Below are 16244 nucleotides of genomic sequence, written 5' to 3'. Positions count from 1 at the left end.
AACAATTGCAGTGTTTATATGGATAAGGTATGTGAGGATTTTTATTTGCTCTCTATTGAAGGAGCATGTCTGAAATGCCAGTGGAGGCAATCTTTATACTGAGGCTGCTGCTCCTACTGATGTCTTTTTCCACAGTTGCATTCAAAGATTTGTTTTTTCTTATATGACATTTGTTTTGTCCAAGTCCAGTGGCTACAGTTGTTGTCGATGTGCAATTGGTAATAATGGCAAGTCTTTAATTCTGTTACAGAGTCACCAAATGTCCTTAAAACTGCACTAATCGATATTTTGATATAAATAATCGATCAAATGACAAATCAGAGAGAGGATCACACATATAGACAGAACCACAGACAACTGTCACCTGACTCTGCAGTTCCCCTCAGCTCGACTGAGCTTTTCAGTCTATATTGGATCATTGTTTGGTGTTTTTGGCCCACTACTTTCCTCTCATCAACCTCTTTTCCAGCCACAGCTATTTTCATCAAAAAAGCTATGATAAACTGGCTGCATACTACCTGGCCAGGACCTAATGGCTGACAGATGAAGTTAGGATCTAGATGGTGAACATGGTGGCACATTTAGTAGCTAAAAAGACAGATATTGCCATTGGAAAAGTTGGTGACCAAAACAGAGCAAGAAGGGTAGTGAGCATTAGACTCGCATTCATAGCTTTTAATAATTAATAAACCCCTTATTGCAGATTTAACCCAAACCATTGTCTTTCTCTAAATTTCTTTAAGAAATTTGTAGCAATAACAGGAACCTAAAATACATACAAATTATGTTGTTGTTTGAAAAGGGCCATCAGGTTAGAAAATGTTTTTATGTGTCATTGTGGAGAGCGTGGACAGCATGTGTTTTCATTTTATTTAGTCTAATCCTGCAGTAAATTAATTTTTCAACACAGCATGCTCACTGTTCTGTGAACCAGTCTGTGAATCTTGATGTGCATCTTTTTCATGCAAACTCCTGCTGAATATCATGTTGTTTGATCAAATGCTGGCACTAAAAAAGTCATTGTTTCATTATGTAGTAATATGTTCACAACTGGTAAATGTGTAATTAGCGTTAAGCTGGTTTGGTTAGGAATTAGAGAGAGAGTTGTTATATCTCTCTCCATATGTTTGTGGTCAGACTGTGTAAGAACCAGGCTCATCCTGGGAATTACAGCAGGGATCTGGGTGTGGTGCTGGGATTCTGTTTCTCTCCCTGAATGAACACACACAGGCACACACACACACACACACACACGTGTGTGCGCTTAGCTCTGTTCCACCCTCTGCTTTCTATTTATCTGTATCCTCTACAAACTCCTTCCTAATTTCGTTCTCATAAAGTAGAGTGATTGATAGCTAATCCACTCTCTATCCTGATTGGCTGATTTGTAGCAAAGCAGGTAGCTGTTTGACTCTGTGATTGGCTGAGTTTGCAGTACAGTGACAGACTGAAAAGCCAGTTTTAGCTGAAAGGGGAAGTGGAGGAAGAAGAGGCGGGGACAAGGGAGGAGCTTTGCACTGTGTAGATTCCTGCTTGTGTGTATGTAGGTGTGTGAAACACTGTAAGTGAATGTGTGTTTGTGCACATGGTGTATCACAAGAACCAAAACAGAGCAGGGTCCCGGTCAGCAGACCTGCTCTGGCAGAGACAGGAGGAAAGTGACCAAAGAGTGATTTGCCAAAAGTGAAGACACAGGAATCTACTCAGAGAAAGCATCAGTTCTGTCATCAGTTGGACAGGAAGGACATTTTTGAATCCTCATCAATATTTACAGCATTCAGTATCATCATTCTTCACAAGGAGGCCAAAAAGTCACCATGGACAACACCAGGTCTATCCAAAATGAGATTACTTCTCTGAAAGGTATTTTTATATTCGGATTTTAATTCACAAATTTTAGATTTTGTGACTGTGTGTTTTGTGGGATTGACATTAAATTCACAGGCTGAACAGTGAGGAATGAGGGGGACATTTTATTGTGTTGTTATGTCTCTATAGGAAGGCAGACTGGGAGGGGTGTCTGACTCTGGTATTGTTTGAGAAGCAGCGGAAGCTGAGAATATCCCCCAGCTCAGACACTTTTAACTCAGCTTCTCAGTTATATTGGGAAAAGAAAATGAAATTTTAGGTAGATGGCAACTGTGCAGATAGGAACCTCCTTTGTTTGACTGGTGAGCTGGATTTCTGTCTACTACCTTTGTGCTGTTGACAAAGAAAAGTGTGTCACAGTGTGTGTAAACATACAAATTTTGACTAAAAAGCTTGCTATTTGAGTGATGTGCGCTCAGACCTCACATTTGCCATGCAAACCCACCATGCAAAGCTGAACTTCATCTTGTCTCAGCTTAAGTTAGTGGGCAGCCCTAATGCATGGGCAGCTCCTCTTTTACTCATCTGTAATTCTGTCTGACAGGTGGTTTGAGATGTAGCACAGAGTCTCATAATCACATGAAACGGACTGGAAGGAATGACTGACAGCAAAGTCTGTCTGCTGTCTTTTTTCCATCAGTTGTCCTCATTTGTAGTTTTTCCATCACGTTCCCATAGTTACACCTTTTCAACATGTGACCCATCAGGTTTTACCTCTCAGGACAAGTTATGCGCACATGCTGTTCGAGTTTCTGTTGTCAATTTCATGATGAGTGACTTTTCTCTAACCAGAGCATGCTAAGAGTTAGATCCGTGTTCTAAACTGTGAAAGACCTTTTGTTGTGATATGCCCGACACTAATGATGATGACGAGGTGACGACCACAGAGATGTGATAGAGCTCATGACAGTGTTAACAAGGTCTAATAGGTGTAACTGGTAAGTGTTGAGAGGCGTATTATTTAGCAGCCAACAAGCAGACTGACGTACAGTATGTGCATACTACCGAGATTACGCAAGCAGGCAAACAGCAGACAAATGGGCAAAGCAAGTCAGGTCATGTTTATTTGTGCAGAACCGTAAACAATGTATCAGAGGGCTTTACAGCAGCTATTTCCAACACAGCCCAGGCTCTCCACGAAGAAAAAAACATTCTTAAAGAAACCCTTAGTATCTAAAGCAAAACAAAACGAGAATACAGCCCCAGGAAAGGCAGTTCAAACAGATATCACTCCAATACTGTGTACAGTAGGAGACACTAGAGGCAAAAGACAAGTGACAAAACGTGCACAAAAATGTGTAGCCTTCTGAGGAAATACAAGATGCAGCATTTCAGCAATCATCGTGGATTATGACCAAGTCCAAAATGTATTGTATGTACTGTATCTAATATAAGCCTTTAAAAGTGCAAGGGTTCATTGATTTATTGATTTGATTAATTGATTGACAGAAAATTATGAATTATTTAAGTGATTTTTCAAGCAAAAATCTGATATTTCTAAGGTCTCCAACATGTCTTGGTGAATACTGTTTCTGAATGTGTTAATTAAACAAATTATTAATTGAGAAAATATGCTGAGCATAAATGGATAATATGAGTTGCAGCCTTACAAGACTCCCAAATTTAGTCCCCAGAGAGGTCCAAAGCAAGATGAAATGTGCTCTGATGGTGTCATGATGCCACTCCCCAGCTGTAAAGGGTGGGGCAGTGTGGTGGTGGGGGTGGTGGTGGTGGCTGTCAGGGTAGAATGATGGTGTAGGGCTGAGGTGGTCATATTGATTCTCCTGATAAATGTTTGCCATGCTGATTTAACACACAGGCCCCTGCCATCAACCACCCACTTGTTTTTCCTGGGAAGTGTGCTCATGCATGATTTTGAATCATAGGATTAATTCATTAGATAGTGGGGGAAGCCAGATAGTATTTATAATCTAAACATTAGAGATGATTGCATTAAGCAGACCTCTCAGGTCCTCTCAGGCTCATCAGTGTCCTAGATTAAACCTTTACGTAATTACAGCTGTGTCACTGTCTGACACTTTGGTTTTTCTGTAGATGGTGTGTGAGTCTTCACACAGTTGCACTAATAGGAAACTATTTATTGGATCTCACCACAGTGCAAAAGTTAGACGAGGACTTCGAGCGACTTGCATGGAGAATACCTCAGTGTCTGATGCTCATTCATCATTCCTTTTAAACTGACGCGTCATGATTCTAGGGACACAGTGTTACATTTTTAGTAGTACTGCACATCACTGCCTGTATGTGTGCATTCCTGTTGTACAGAACACAGGCCTGTTCACAGTATCAGGAAGCTGTCAGATTTACCGTGTGTGTATGTGTCTCTCACTTCCGCTCTGTGTCTCTCCATCTCATCCCTGAATTGATTTCTGTCTCAATTTTACTTCCTGAGGGGAGATCTGCAGCTATATAAAATCCCTGAGGCCTTCCTCTGTTTTAGCTCGTAACAGATACCCACAGACAGCCACTGTATGCATTACACTGAGATCTATTGCATCCTGCTGTCACACTGCACTCAGTCTATGGCAAATGTAGTTTAACAGCCAGCATATGTAGAGACAAGAAAAGAATAGTAGCTTTTCTGTATTTATGTCCAGGGGTATAACCTTGCATACTTGATAAATTGACTTCCATAACGGTGTGTTAAAGGACTTTTAAATACACTAGTCTGGCTGAAATTACAATGATTTTCCATCTCTTTTTTAAAGTTTGAGATTATCAGTTCACACACACCCCTTTTACCACCCCTGTCCCAGGCCCGACCTGGCTGCAGACTGGGTTCTTTAAAGAGTGTGTGGCTGACCTCACAGTCAGTCAGCAGAATCAAAGGAGATGTGGGTTCGTGGGAAACACTGCAAAATAATCTGCATCCGTTTCAAGTCTGCCTCTGGAATGAGTCAGATGCAAAAAAATGAATTTGCACCAGTATTGGTCCTTCTATGCTCAAGTTTACCAGCCTGGATCCGTTTTACATATCTGATCCAAAACCTCTGAAGGCTCTGGAGCAGATCTGTGCCATGCGATTTTTGTTAGCTGGAATTTATGTGTAAAGGGCGTTTACTGCTTGTGTGTTAAGGGTTTACAGCATATCTACTGAGCAGACCCACATACTTGCTGTGCTATGCGTAGCTAACATACACCACCTTAAAAATATAACTACACTTTGAGGGTACAGTAGCTACTGTACCCTCACTTTGAGGGTACAGTAGGTACTATGTGGATGTAAAGGCTACACCAACTGTGGGCAGAGTTAAGGCTTAGAAAACTTTTTCAGTAACACACATCTAGCAAGGCCATCTCCACTCCAAACTCACTGCTCAGCTGGACAGATGTGAACTGATAAAATACTGTATAAATCAAAACCCACAACACAGCTAACTACTGCAGCACTGCCAATAACAGCTTACTTTAAGTATAAATCCTGCTTAACAAACTTCTGATGCTGCTGCTGAAGGCTGCAATGCAACATGTACTAAGACAAGAAATCAGCAAGCAATAAGTGTAAAACTTTCTTTATTTATATTGTAACACATTTCATACAAAAAAGATGCATGTAAAATACATATAAAACACAGAAGCAATAAAAAGGAACAATTCTAGATGTAACCTATGTTAAATATTTATTTAAGTAAACAGAGGAACACATTCCCGCCAGTGACATACAGTAAATAATGGCCACTATGCTGTTGCTGTGTGACAGCAACATACAGTCTAGTAACTACACTTATTCCTAATCAAATTAAAAAAGAAAATTGTTGCCAATTAGGAGCAAAGTCATGGTCAAAAATCTAAGTGCAAACTGTGACACAGTAAAGTGAGGAACGGGGTGAGGTCCTCATGTACGTGCAACCGCTTCTCCTGTATTGTCTGAAGGAAATAACTTTTATGATGCAGGAAATGTTGTGAGGTTGTAAATGTGTTTATATTGCATTCCAACATGTTTGGGAAAGATGCAAATTAAATTAGACTTCTCCTCAATCATTTGCCCACTTGCCAAAACACTCAAGTGAAAGCTCATGACATTTGTTGAGAGATGTAATATTTACTTACTATGATAAATTGGACATAAGATGATTGTTTTCTGAATAAAACGAGCACTACCATGGATTTCAAAGGCTCACCCCTCTTCCTTTATCCATTTTTAAAAGCAGGATTATCTTTTTGTGTCCAGCCACAGCATGTTCCTTGAGTCCCCCCTGTCAGTCATGCACACTGCACACTCATTCAGCAAACTACTGACCGTATGCACATACCTCCCTAATCAGAGTAACAGGGAATTCCCTGACCTGTTTGTCGGCATTCGGGGAGTTACCTCTCGCACAGTCCTTTGCCTGTCTTCCGGCCTTTATTTCCCCTGTTTCTGTGCCACAGCCAAAGAATTTCTGCCATTGACCTGTGTGAAAGACCCCATTTCCAACCTGAAGAGCACTCTTACGTACACTCAGTTTCCTTCTGTCCACTGTTTCCTGACAAGGGGAATCCGTGGCAAAGGTGATATGGTGTACTATTTGTCATGTCTAGAGTGATGTAAGGTAAACAGAGGGTAGGTAGTTTAAGGCTGAGAAGCAGGGCAAAGTTGCTTCCAGTTGATAGTGTGTTGAATAAGTGTCAAACACAGTTATATTTGGATTCCAGCCTTCTTGTGGTTGTTTACCTCAAATCTCTAAGAGATGTCTGTCTTTGTTTTTCTGGATCTGGCACGTCATCCTGACATGGCTGTTAATCTCACACCCCATCTTTAAACAACAAAAGAAAACATATATGGAATATGATAGGGAACACAATACACAAGGTGCTATTGTGATTATTTTCCCATAATCACATGTTGTTGTGTTAGTGTTAACAGGTCTGTGTGCACGTTCTTTGAAGTGTGTCCCTGCAGTGCCAGTAACAAACTGGCCGGTTATATTATCACCAGTTTGCTGATTACAGAGCAGACTGTTTGCATTCAGGACTGTGTTCACTGCCAGACATGTGGAGGCGCCACAGCATGGGATAATGATGAATGCATACTCATTCTGCACCACAGTGAGAGTTACTACATGTCCTCTGTGTGTTAGTGTGCTGTGACCAGTGTGTGTGTGTACAGTATGTGCAATGTGTGTTTGTGTGCCTTGTGAACACCTGCCTGTGTATTTGTGTTTGTGTGCACGTTTGTCACGTGAACGCCGAGAATCACGTCCTCAGATTTTCTGACCCTGCGGTGTTATTTTCCATCTAGTCAACACAAGTCCTGGCTCCTGACTGTTTGATCATGAGACAGTCATAAGTGTATAAGGCCCCTTTATACACTGCTTTGTGTAGTGTACTGTAGGTACGGCGAAACCACATACACTGCGCCATAGCCTGCACCTCCCTAGAAATGTAAGTGTATGTCACAGTGATGCAGACCACAACCACTCAGACTCATCAGCTTGGTGGGCTCGCTCATGTCTTTCTGTGGCCGGACAAGCAAAGAAAACTCACCCTCCTGTTTGCCTCAGTCAGTTTAATGGCCATGTGCACCATCTCCTTTGACGTCTTCTCTCTTATCTGTGTTGCGGTGATATCAGTAAAAGTAACTGTTGTTTCTTGGCTCAAACTTCAACATGAAGTACATGTTGAATTTATAGTAATAATATCTCCATGTAAATGCAGTGATAATCAATTGATGGTACAACTGTATAGACTACAAGAAATGTCTTTTAATTTAAATGCAGGACTTTCCCTCAGGCAGTAACTTTCTGTTACCTTGTAGTCCTGTGAATAACACCGTTTCCAGATACTGTTTGGAAATCTACCGTTTGGCTAACTGTTGCAACACAGTAAATGTGTGACTTTACCTGTGCTGCACCGCAGCCATACTTCTTTGTATTAAGATAAGATAAGATAAAATAGACTTTATTTATCCCACTTGTGGGAAATTTACACGTTACAGCAGCTAGTGACAAAAATAGAAAAGATAAAAATATAATATAATATAAAAGGCATTGAAATGGATATTTCAATATCACAGTAGCCTGGATAAAATCAGCATAATCCAACTTGGCTGCAATTCTGAGCTGAAGTATGATGTTAGCCTTGCCACAAACATCTAGTCTTTGATCAGAGACAGCCAGCTGCCAAACACACCAAAAAAGGCAACAAACAGTTGGACAAAAGCTTCATGTCAGAGCAATGGGATGAGACTAATCAAAGCTTAGAAGAGAAAAGATAACAGTTTGGGAGGACAGTTTATGAGTTTCAGTGCAATTTGGCAAAGAACTGCTGCTTTTGGATTCTGAACCCAAAGGATTGATCGGCAGCAAGGGCCTTGAACTTTAAGCGAGTGAATAAGTCATTATACAGGTCAGGTGTGTGCTTTTCTCCAATCTATATCCATGCATGGGAAAATCACAGCAATGTTTAATTTTCCCAGAGTTGGCTGGCAGCAGAGACGAAATGTCATCTTCTTAAACTAGATGTTAATTCAGACAGGAAGTGACTCACTCTGCCTATCTTGGTTTTGTTTGTTTGGATTTCTTTATCAAAAAGGATGTATGATCAACAAATGACTCAAAGTGTGATGGGCCGCATTTCTGATGACTCATTCATTCTGACCACCCACCGATTGGCAATCTAGGAATGCCAAGTTGAATGTCCTTGCAAATAATGATCTTCCTCAGATCATATCAAAGCTTCCTAAGATAATGTACCCAGAGATGTTTACTTGTCATGTTAAGACAAATGCAAATTAAGGCAGCTGGATGTTAACTGTTTTAGACTTATAAAACACTGTTTTAATTGTGCTGCTGGTCTGACACGAACAAAGACTAGCAGCTAAACCCAAAGGTGATTTGAACTGTGATAGTTTAATTTTAAGAATCTTTGACAACTGCTTGAGTATTACTTGAGAGGAGTTGCAAGCAGTGAACGTCCATTAGGGTTGTTTGGAGAGCAGCTCCTTGTGAGAGAGGAAGGTTATCTTCAGTGAAGTGAGGAAATGCTGAATATAATCAGCACTAAAACCGAATCTAAACAAAACATGCCTATCACCAACAATAAAGTTGAGTTTTCCACCTTTTTATGAAAGCATATATTTGCTGTATTTGATAAAAATTAAACTCCTAATGGGGTTCTTTGTGGGAAATCTTCAGAGTATCACATTAAAACTGGTCTGTAAATTACAATAACATCTGAGTCATCAAGATTTATTGAACTCTTGCACCACCTCCACCCCCAACAAACATTAACATGGACTGAGTTTCTATCACCTCCTCCTTATTGTGATGGGAGTGGTCGACCTTAGGTGTTTGTAATGTTCCAGCAGGAGAAACTTGGCTTAGCACAGGAGGATAGTCTGATTATTATCAAACTGTGGAGGTCATCAGGCTTCTGTGTGGTCTGTCCTGTGTGGGCTATTTTAGAAGATGAGACAGGACAATGGATTGTGTGACACTTGTTATTGTTGACTTGTGGAATAGCCTTTCCATCCTTTCCTCCTGTTTTTCATTGTATTTAACCACATGGGAATTATAGCAAATTCCTCGGCTGTTTATTATGTGTCACGCTTTCTTCTCTAGCATGTTACAGCTGTGGCTCATCAGCACTGAATCTAGAATCTCCCTTACCTACAGTTAAATTATTCTGTACATTTTGAAGTGTTTTTATTGTGTGCAAAACTTGCACATTGTTACTCTGACTTTTGTAACCTGGCACATCAGCACTCTATACGCATCTGGTTTCACACCCCTATACACAATGCCTTAAGCAATTTGTACACAATTCAGGACATTCCTGTGACATAGTTATCTCTGCATCCCTACTAGGAAATGCATCATGGGTAGTTTCCCCTCTCTGTTGTTGAACTATTTTTGGTGATGGTGAGGCCCAGGGGAAAGACCTCACATATAGTATGGCTGATCCACAGCTCAACAGCTGTGATTTGACTTAGTGTCTCCCTCATGGCAAACATAACCAGATAGAAGCCAAGGAAAAGGAACACACTGCAGTGTGTTGTCCTCACACTGACTGTATAGTCAAAAGGTGAGAATCAGTGTAGGTGATTACATTGAGGTCACAAAAACAGTGGGTGGAGTGGACAATTGTTTTCAAAGAATTATGATTTCAAACACAGGTGTTAGCTAAGGGGGAATAATGCTGTGCATTAGAATGGGGTGGGGGTGGGGGGAGTAAGTAAAAAATATTTATGCAGCACAAAAACATTGAACAGGAAGGACAGTAACAGGCACAAGATAATATAAGTTAACCTTGATTTACATAAGACAATAACAGTAGCAACAATAGCAAATTCACCAGTTTAAAAAGTGAGGAAAAATAAATGATTAGCAGACCTGTTAGGGAGTGATACAAAAAAAAGGAAAATGTTTAGGAACAAAGATCTGTTTTAATCCTGGCGCTGGGGACATGCATGGTCAATGGGTCTATTGTACAACACAGTATTTGATGTATATGGAAATGGACTCAGGATGTCACCATGTAGTGTAGTGTATTCTATCAAATGATAGGACATATCTGATCTCAGAAATATTTCCTGAGAGAAAACTGAGAGTTGGCCTAAATGTGGTAGTGATATTTTTCAGTGTCTAGTTTGAATGTTAGAGGCTTAAAATCCCAGATTTGAGGATGATGAGGACTTATAATAGATACGATTCTTGTTAGATAAGTCTCAGTTGAATTGATTATGAAAAAGATCAAATATCACATGGTTGCCTTTAGTTTCAATACAGTGTGATGAATCCCTAGAGCTATCTCTCTGCAGTGCAGCTGACAGGCCCAGGAACATGCACAGATCCAAGATACAGATACAGGCTGGCTGTTAAAGAAAGTATATAAAAGATTATGGCTTTTCTGTGTCTGCTGTGGCTGTGCTGTAATGTTGATTTCTCAGAGAAGGATTAGTGGGTTGCTCACACTCCGAGAAGACCTAGGGAACAAAGAAAGGCTTCATAATCTTGGTACACTATTTTCATGTTCAATTAAAGTAGAACTACTATTTACATAGCTACTAGATAGATAGATAGATAGATAGATAGATAGATAGATACTTTATTAATCCTGAAGGAAATTTAAGGCATCCAGTAGCTCAAGAAAAGTACACAGGTAGACATCCCACACACATCCTGCAGATCACCTGCATAACAAACATGTAGCAACGTAAGGACAACCCACAATCACCTACATATAACGGATACACAACCACATATAACAGATTACAGAACTGACTATTAACAAGAGCATTCTCCATATCACCCACATAAAAGTACAAAGCAATAATAAAATATATTAAAAATCTGAAATAAGAATCTAAGGTAATGGTTGGGGGGGTGCAAAAGGCTAATATAACCTGTAAAATGATAATACTACTAAAAATAATACTATTTGACTAAAGCTCACCTTTATCCACATATTTTAGAGGTTTGCCATCCGTCATCTTCATAAAACCAATTATTCTAACTAAAAAACCACAGTAACTTGTATCTGCAGCTTTATCTTCAGGCCTCATTTGCAGCTCTCTCCCCTGGGTCCACTTGATATCTCCAGGTTGGGTTAATGTGTGTGGTGCTATGCTGCAATTTAATAATAAGTGTTAATCATTAACCCTTTGCATAGAGCACATTCAGTTAAACACCTGCCTGATGAGACTGCACTGCCAGTAAACTGCGGCTGGTATTTTCACTACAGGCAGGATATACTTTATTGTGTGTTAGACTATACTAGCTTTAATGCATCCACCTGTACCAGTGTCGCCATTACAAGAGTGATGTTAGATGACCTGATTGCACACAAGTATTATATATATAACTCTGACAGTCTTTCACCTCACAGACATACATGCTCTCTCTTTACAGTATATTACACAACACATGCATGCTTGTCCCTCTTTGGCTTCAGAAGTTTGGCACAGAGCCATGTCACTGAGACTACAGTATGTGGCACTGGTCCAGTGCATTTAAATGCTGCAGCCCCCTGCCTCTGTGTGACTCTATGGTCTTGTTGTCTCTTTAATCAGAAAAGACTGCTGTCTCTGTCAGATTGTCACCCAGTGTTTCTTCCTCTGCATGTCTGCAGAGCAAGAGACTTTTGGTTCATTCCCCTGACACGCTATCACTATGCATTAGATGGTGAAAATATCTTTTTTCCCCTCTCAAAGCTGTATGAAGACCTTACATTTAGCCTCATGAATACTCTAATGTGACTGTAATTATTGAATGAAACATTCCATCTGTCGTTCCAGTAGAAACACAAAGCGCTTGTGCCAGATTTAATTTTATCCTTTCACTCATGTTCATTTTACCCGACCTTTGTTTGCCTTTGTTCACACTCTGAAATTTTAGATCTTTTTCAAACACTTCAGTGCAACACAAACACATACTCACACATCCACCCACACAGAAACAGAGGTATTATTATGAAGGGCGGCTCTGACCTGTGAAGGAGGCGGGGGGACTCCCATTCTGTTGATCTCCACAGCGTGACGTGTTTGAAAGAGAGAGCGAAGAAGGAACATAGATAGTGAGAGAAAGTCAAAGATCCGGCGTGACACACTGAGATCAAAACGGAAAGAGGGAGTTGGTGACTCTTGCTGTTCCAAAGTTCCTTGGACATTACTGAAAATGTTGAGCATGGAGTCCTTCTACTCGAGCAAAGGTAAGCTACACTGTTGTGCATAACTGAACAGAGCTGCAGCTGAAAGGAGAGAAAGGAGGCAGGTAGCCAAACCAAGAGGTAAAGTGATACAGGTGGAGAGCAGACGGAGAGGGAAATTTCTGGGGGTTGGACTTCACATGGGTCAAACTATAACACAGCAGCAAACACGTAACAGGTGTCTGTCTGAATCTGCATCTGCCTGATTTTGCAATAGCCTACCACTGAATGATTGCTATCTTTAATGTTTCTAGTCACATTGAACCATTGCAGGTAATGCTGCAAATCAGTTAGCATATTATGGCAAATTTGGGATTTACAGGATTTTTGCTTCAGTGTGGTGCTCTACCTTGATTTTGTATTTACATCACTGGATTAACCTGAAACAGACATGTCAAACTGGTTACTGTGCATATTTCCTTGATTGATTGATTTTTAGAAAATCTTTAGTGGAATTAGTAATATTTAATATTGGAATGTGGTATATGATGATTTCCTGCCCAGTTGGGGTGCATTATTGAAACTCTCAAATATCTGTTATAGCCTCAAAAATGACTTCATATACATTATCTGGTGTTTGTTCTGTCAGATGGGGAATGATATGGTTGCCAATGTAACTTTGTCAGAATGCATCTGTATTGGAATTTAATTGTGTTAAGTCACCCTGCAGCTATGTTGTTATGCAACTATGAAACAATGAATGCATTACAATACAGATGAGTGTGTGCACAGCCTGAGGGGATGCATGTGAATGTTCTGCTGTTCAGTCTGCTGTGAGAGGGAATTCCCTGCTAGGATTTCAGGAATTCCTTGTAGGAGAGAGGAAAGGGTCCACAGAAAAATGTCAAGTGTTACATTTTGTTACATTGTTAAATTTAACAAATTTATTTAGCACACCAGCATGTTTTTTGGTACCATGGGTAATGAGGTCTCTGTCAAAAAAAAAGATTAAAAGAGAGGACTGATTTTAAAAATCTCATCAAACACTGCTTTTGAACTCATGCTTAATTGTGTTGAAAAATGAGGTGTATTTAAAGTACTGTAGAGCAGAATGGCTCTGAGTTACTAGCTAATGCAGTGGAATATGTACAGGGAAATAAACAGTTGCACAATTGAACAGCAATAATGCAAAGTGTCTTCTGTGATGAAGAAGACCTTGTGAGCCTGAACATTATGAACCAATATACTTTTCTTGATAGTGCTTGAATAAAATGTTATTTTCTGTCTTCTGTGTTTGTGATTGGATCAGTGTGTCATCCGGATTTTGTACCTTATTTGCTTTTCTTGTCTGTGCTTGCAGGTAACACAGGACAACATGCTTTAAAGCTGGTAATGATTGTGTGTAACATAACTGAGGGGACTATAGGTTTATTGTCCTCATACCAATCCTCAAAACATGTTATTTTCCTAGAATTGTCTGGAGTCCTATTGCTCCAAACCTTTTTTAGTCACCTTTTACAGCTTATGACGACTCAACACAGTGATTCACACATGACTGATTTATTTTCACACACAAACTGTTGCAGTTGCAGTGTTTATTTGAAGCCTATGAATACAAAAGTCCTACTAATTTAAACTTGGAAAAATTATGTTCAGCATGTACAATCACACTGTCATAGATGTTATTAGACCTACAGATGTTTATTTGCTACATTGCGGGACACCAGACAGAGTGCATTTCTGAGAGTTAGGACCATAGGTGTTGGGTTTTCACTGCCTCAAATGGGGTATAGGGGAATTACATCTGTGCAAAGTTTCTTGCCAATTACAAATGATCCAAAACATTAACAAAAGGATGTCATACCCCTTTACTTGCTGTTTGACTTAAACGCAAGCTTTTGTAAGTACAGTGCTAAAACCACACAGACATAGCTTCAGGTTCAGCAGTAACCTCTGATCTCATAATGCTGCATCAAATATGAATTAAACCTTCAGAGGTGTAACTCAGTAGTAAATGGATGCTGACTGTGGCCGTGTGGTCCCGCACAGATTTACTGTCTTGTCTTCACTCACAGCTCCCTAATTTACCAGTTTATGTCCCTGTTTCAGCAGTCTGAGCAGTATATTACCGTTCCTGTGCTCTGCTGAGTGTGATGCTGTTGGGCTGCTGACTCTCAGTCCAGAGCCCACAGAGGAGGGATTTTTCTCTCACTCAAAGGTCTTTTTTTGCTGTCACGCTCTCTGGGATTACAGAGGGAAAAGTTCCCACTGAGCTTCCATCAGGCTGCAGCACGATTCAAAGACCTCCCACAGAGTGAGAAGAAGTGCTGTACTGTGTTTGTCTGTCTGGAAGTTTGGCTGGTGGACATCTGTCTGGCAGTTGCCAGTGTTCCCAGTACTGGGTGGAAATGTGTGCAAGGGTGTTGCTGTTATTGGACAGAAGCTGGTTCCAGTCACCACCCTGTAGTGGGTGGCCAAGTCTATTGCAGATATATAATTAGGCCGTGGACCCCCAGGGGTCTCCATCACTGCATAATCTCACTATAAATCAGCAGGAAAAATTGACTTTTGTTGTGGTTAAAGTAGATATATCAGTTGCATTACGGTGCAAATTTTGTTGTGTCACATTTTATAGGACAATGTGACCATCTATGACTTGAGATAAAGTAGATATAAAACTGAAATGGCTTTGGAATGATGTGGTCGTATAAACGGTTTCATCAACATTTTTTATTATGTATTTCTATCATCATTTTACAAGTGAAATAAAATCCCACACCATCTGCCTCTGGCTGTAGATATGAGGTGCTGTGTGTTCAGATTATTACGCTCTGCACCATCCAATGACAATACAATTTCCTGGATAAGCCTCTTTCCATTAGTTGTTGTCATGCATGACTGTGATTGGCTCATCTGTTTCAGAGTAATGAGACCAGTGATGTGACTGGCTAAGAGTGAGTTTATTAATCACCACACACTCTGATTTATACTCCACCTCATCCTAGTAGGTGCACATGGAGACAGCCACACAGTCCATGCATCCAAGACCAACGGCTGTGACTTGTTGTGGCACTCACGTGGTCAAAACAGAGATTAACATCAGGATGTCTCAGCCTCTGCTACACAGATTCTGATCTGTCTTTTTTTCAAATCCATATTTTGCAGGTCAGGTGTAGCACTGGAGTTCAGTGTAAAATTGCTGGAAAAAAGCTATTTCAGTGCCAGTGGGTGTCTCTGGCCTTGCTTATAAGCCAGCAGCACTTTGGGAAAAAGCTGTTCTTGTAGCGTGAGGTTTTGGTCCTGATATACTGCAACCTCCTGCCAGAGGGGAGTGATTTGAAAAGTTTGTGTTTGGGGTCAGCTACAATCTTTCCTGCTCACCTCAGGGTCCTGGAGGTGTACAGGTCCTGGCGGGATGACAGATTGCAGCCAGTCACCTTCCCGACAGGGCAAATGATACACTGCAGTCCGCTCTTGTCTGTGGCAGTGGCACCAGTGCACCAGATGGTGATGGAGGAGGTGACGATAGACCCAGTGATGGCAGTCTAGAAATGCAGCATCATAGTCTTTGACAGGTTGAACTGCTGCAGATAGTACATCCTCTGCTGGGCTTTCTTGCTGTGTGATGATGGTGCAGGAAGTAGAAGTATTCCATTGTGTTGACTGGGACGTCACACAGGGTTATGAGGGTGGGTGGGGTTAAGTTCCTCCTGAAGACTACAGTCATCTCCTCAGTCTTTAGAGCATTGAGCTCCAAGTTGTTCTGTCTGTACCAGGCCACCTGTAGG

General features: G+C 40.7%; 1 protein-coding gene and 1 long non-coding RNA gene across 43 annotated transcripts in view; one reads left to right on the top strand and one right to left on the bottom strand.

Moving 5' to 3' along the window:
• plecb (plectin b) overlaps window positions 1-16244 on the top strand; it is a 165884-nt gene that overhangs the window by 72101 nt on the left and 77539 nt on the right. The window contains exon 1 of one of the 42 annotated variants that reach the window (XM_051075834.1): window positions 12341-12519. The exons of the other annotated variants lie outside the window; for them this stretch is intronic. Coding sequence (XP_050931791.1) covers window positions 12486-12519 — 34 coding nt within the window. The 5' untranslated portion in view covers window positions 12341-12485. Of the gene's footprint in view, window positions 1-12340; window positions 12520-16244 lie in introns of those variants that run through there. 42 annotated transcript variants of the gene reach the window in all.
• On the bottom strand, window positions 9048-12438 carry LOC108887839 (uncharacterized). The gene is made up of 3 exons (XR_001961702.2): window positions 12299-12438; window positions 11266-11438; window positions 9048-10795 (listed from the first exon to the last, which is right to left on the bottom strand). It is a non-coding gene; the product is annotated as an uncharacterized LOC108887839 (long non-coding RNA).

This window comes from Lates calcarifer, linkage group LG15 (genome assembly GCF_001640805.2).
Source record: "Lates calcarifer isolate ASB-BC8 linkage group LG15, TLL_Latcal_v3, whole genome shotgun sequence".
Lineage (NCBI taxonomy): Eukaryota > Metazoa > Chordata > Actinopteri > Centropomidae > Lates > Lates calcarifer.
This window is presented reverse-complemented; position numbering and strand designations above follow the sequence as displayed.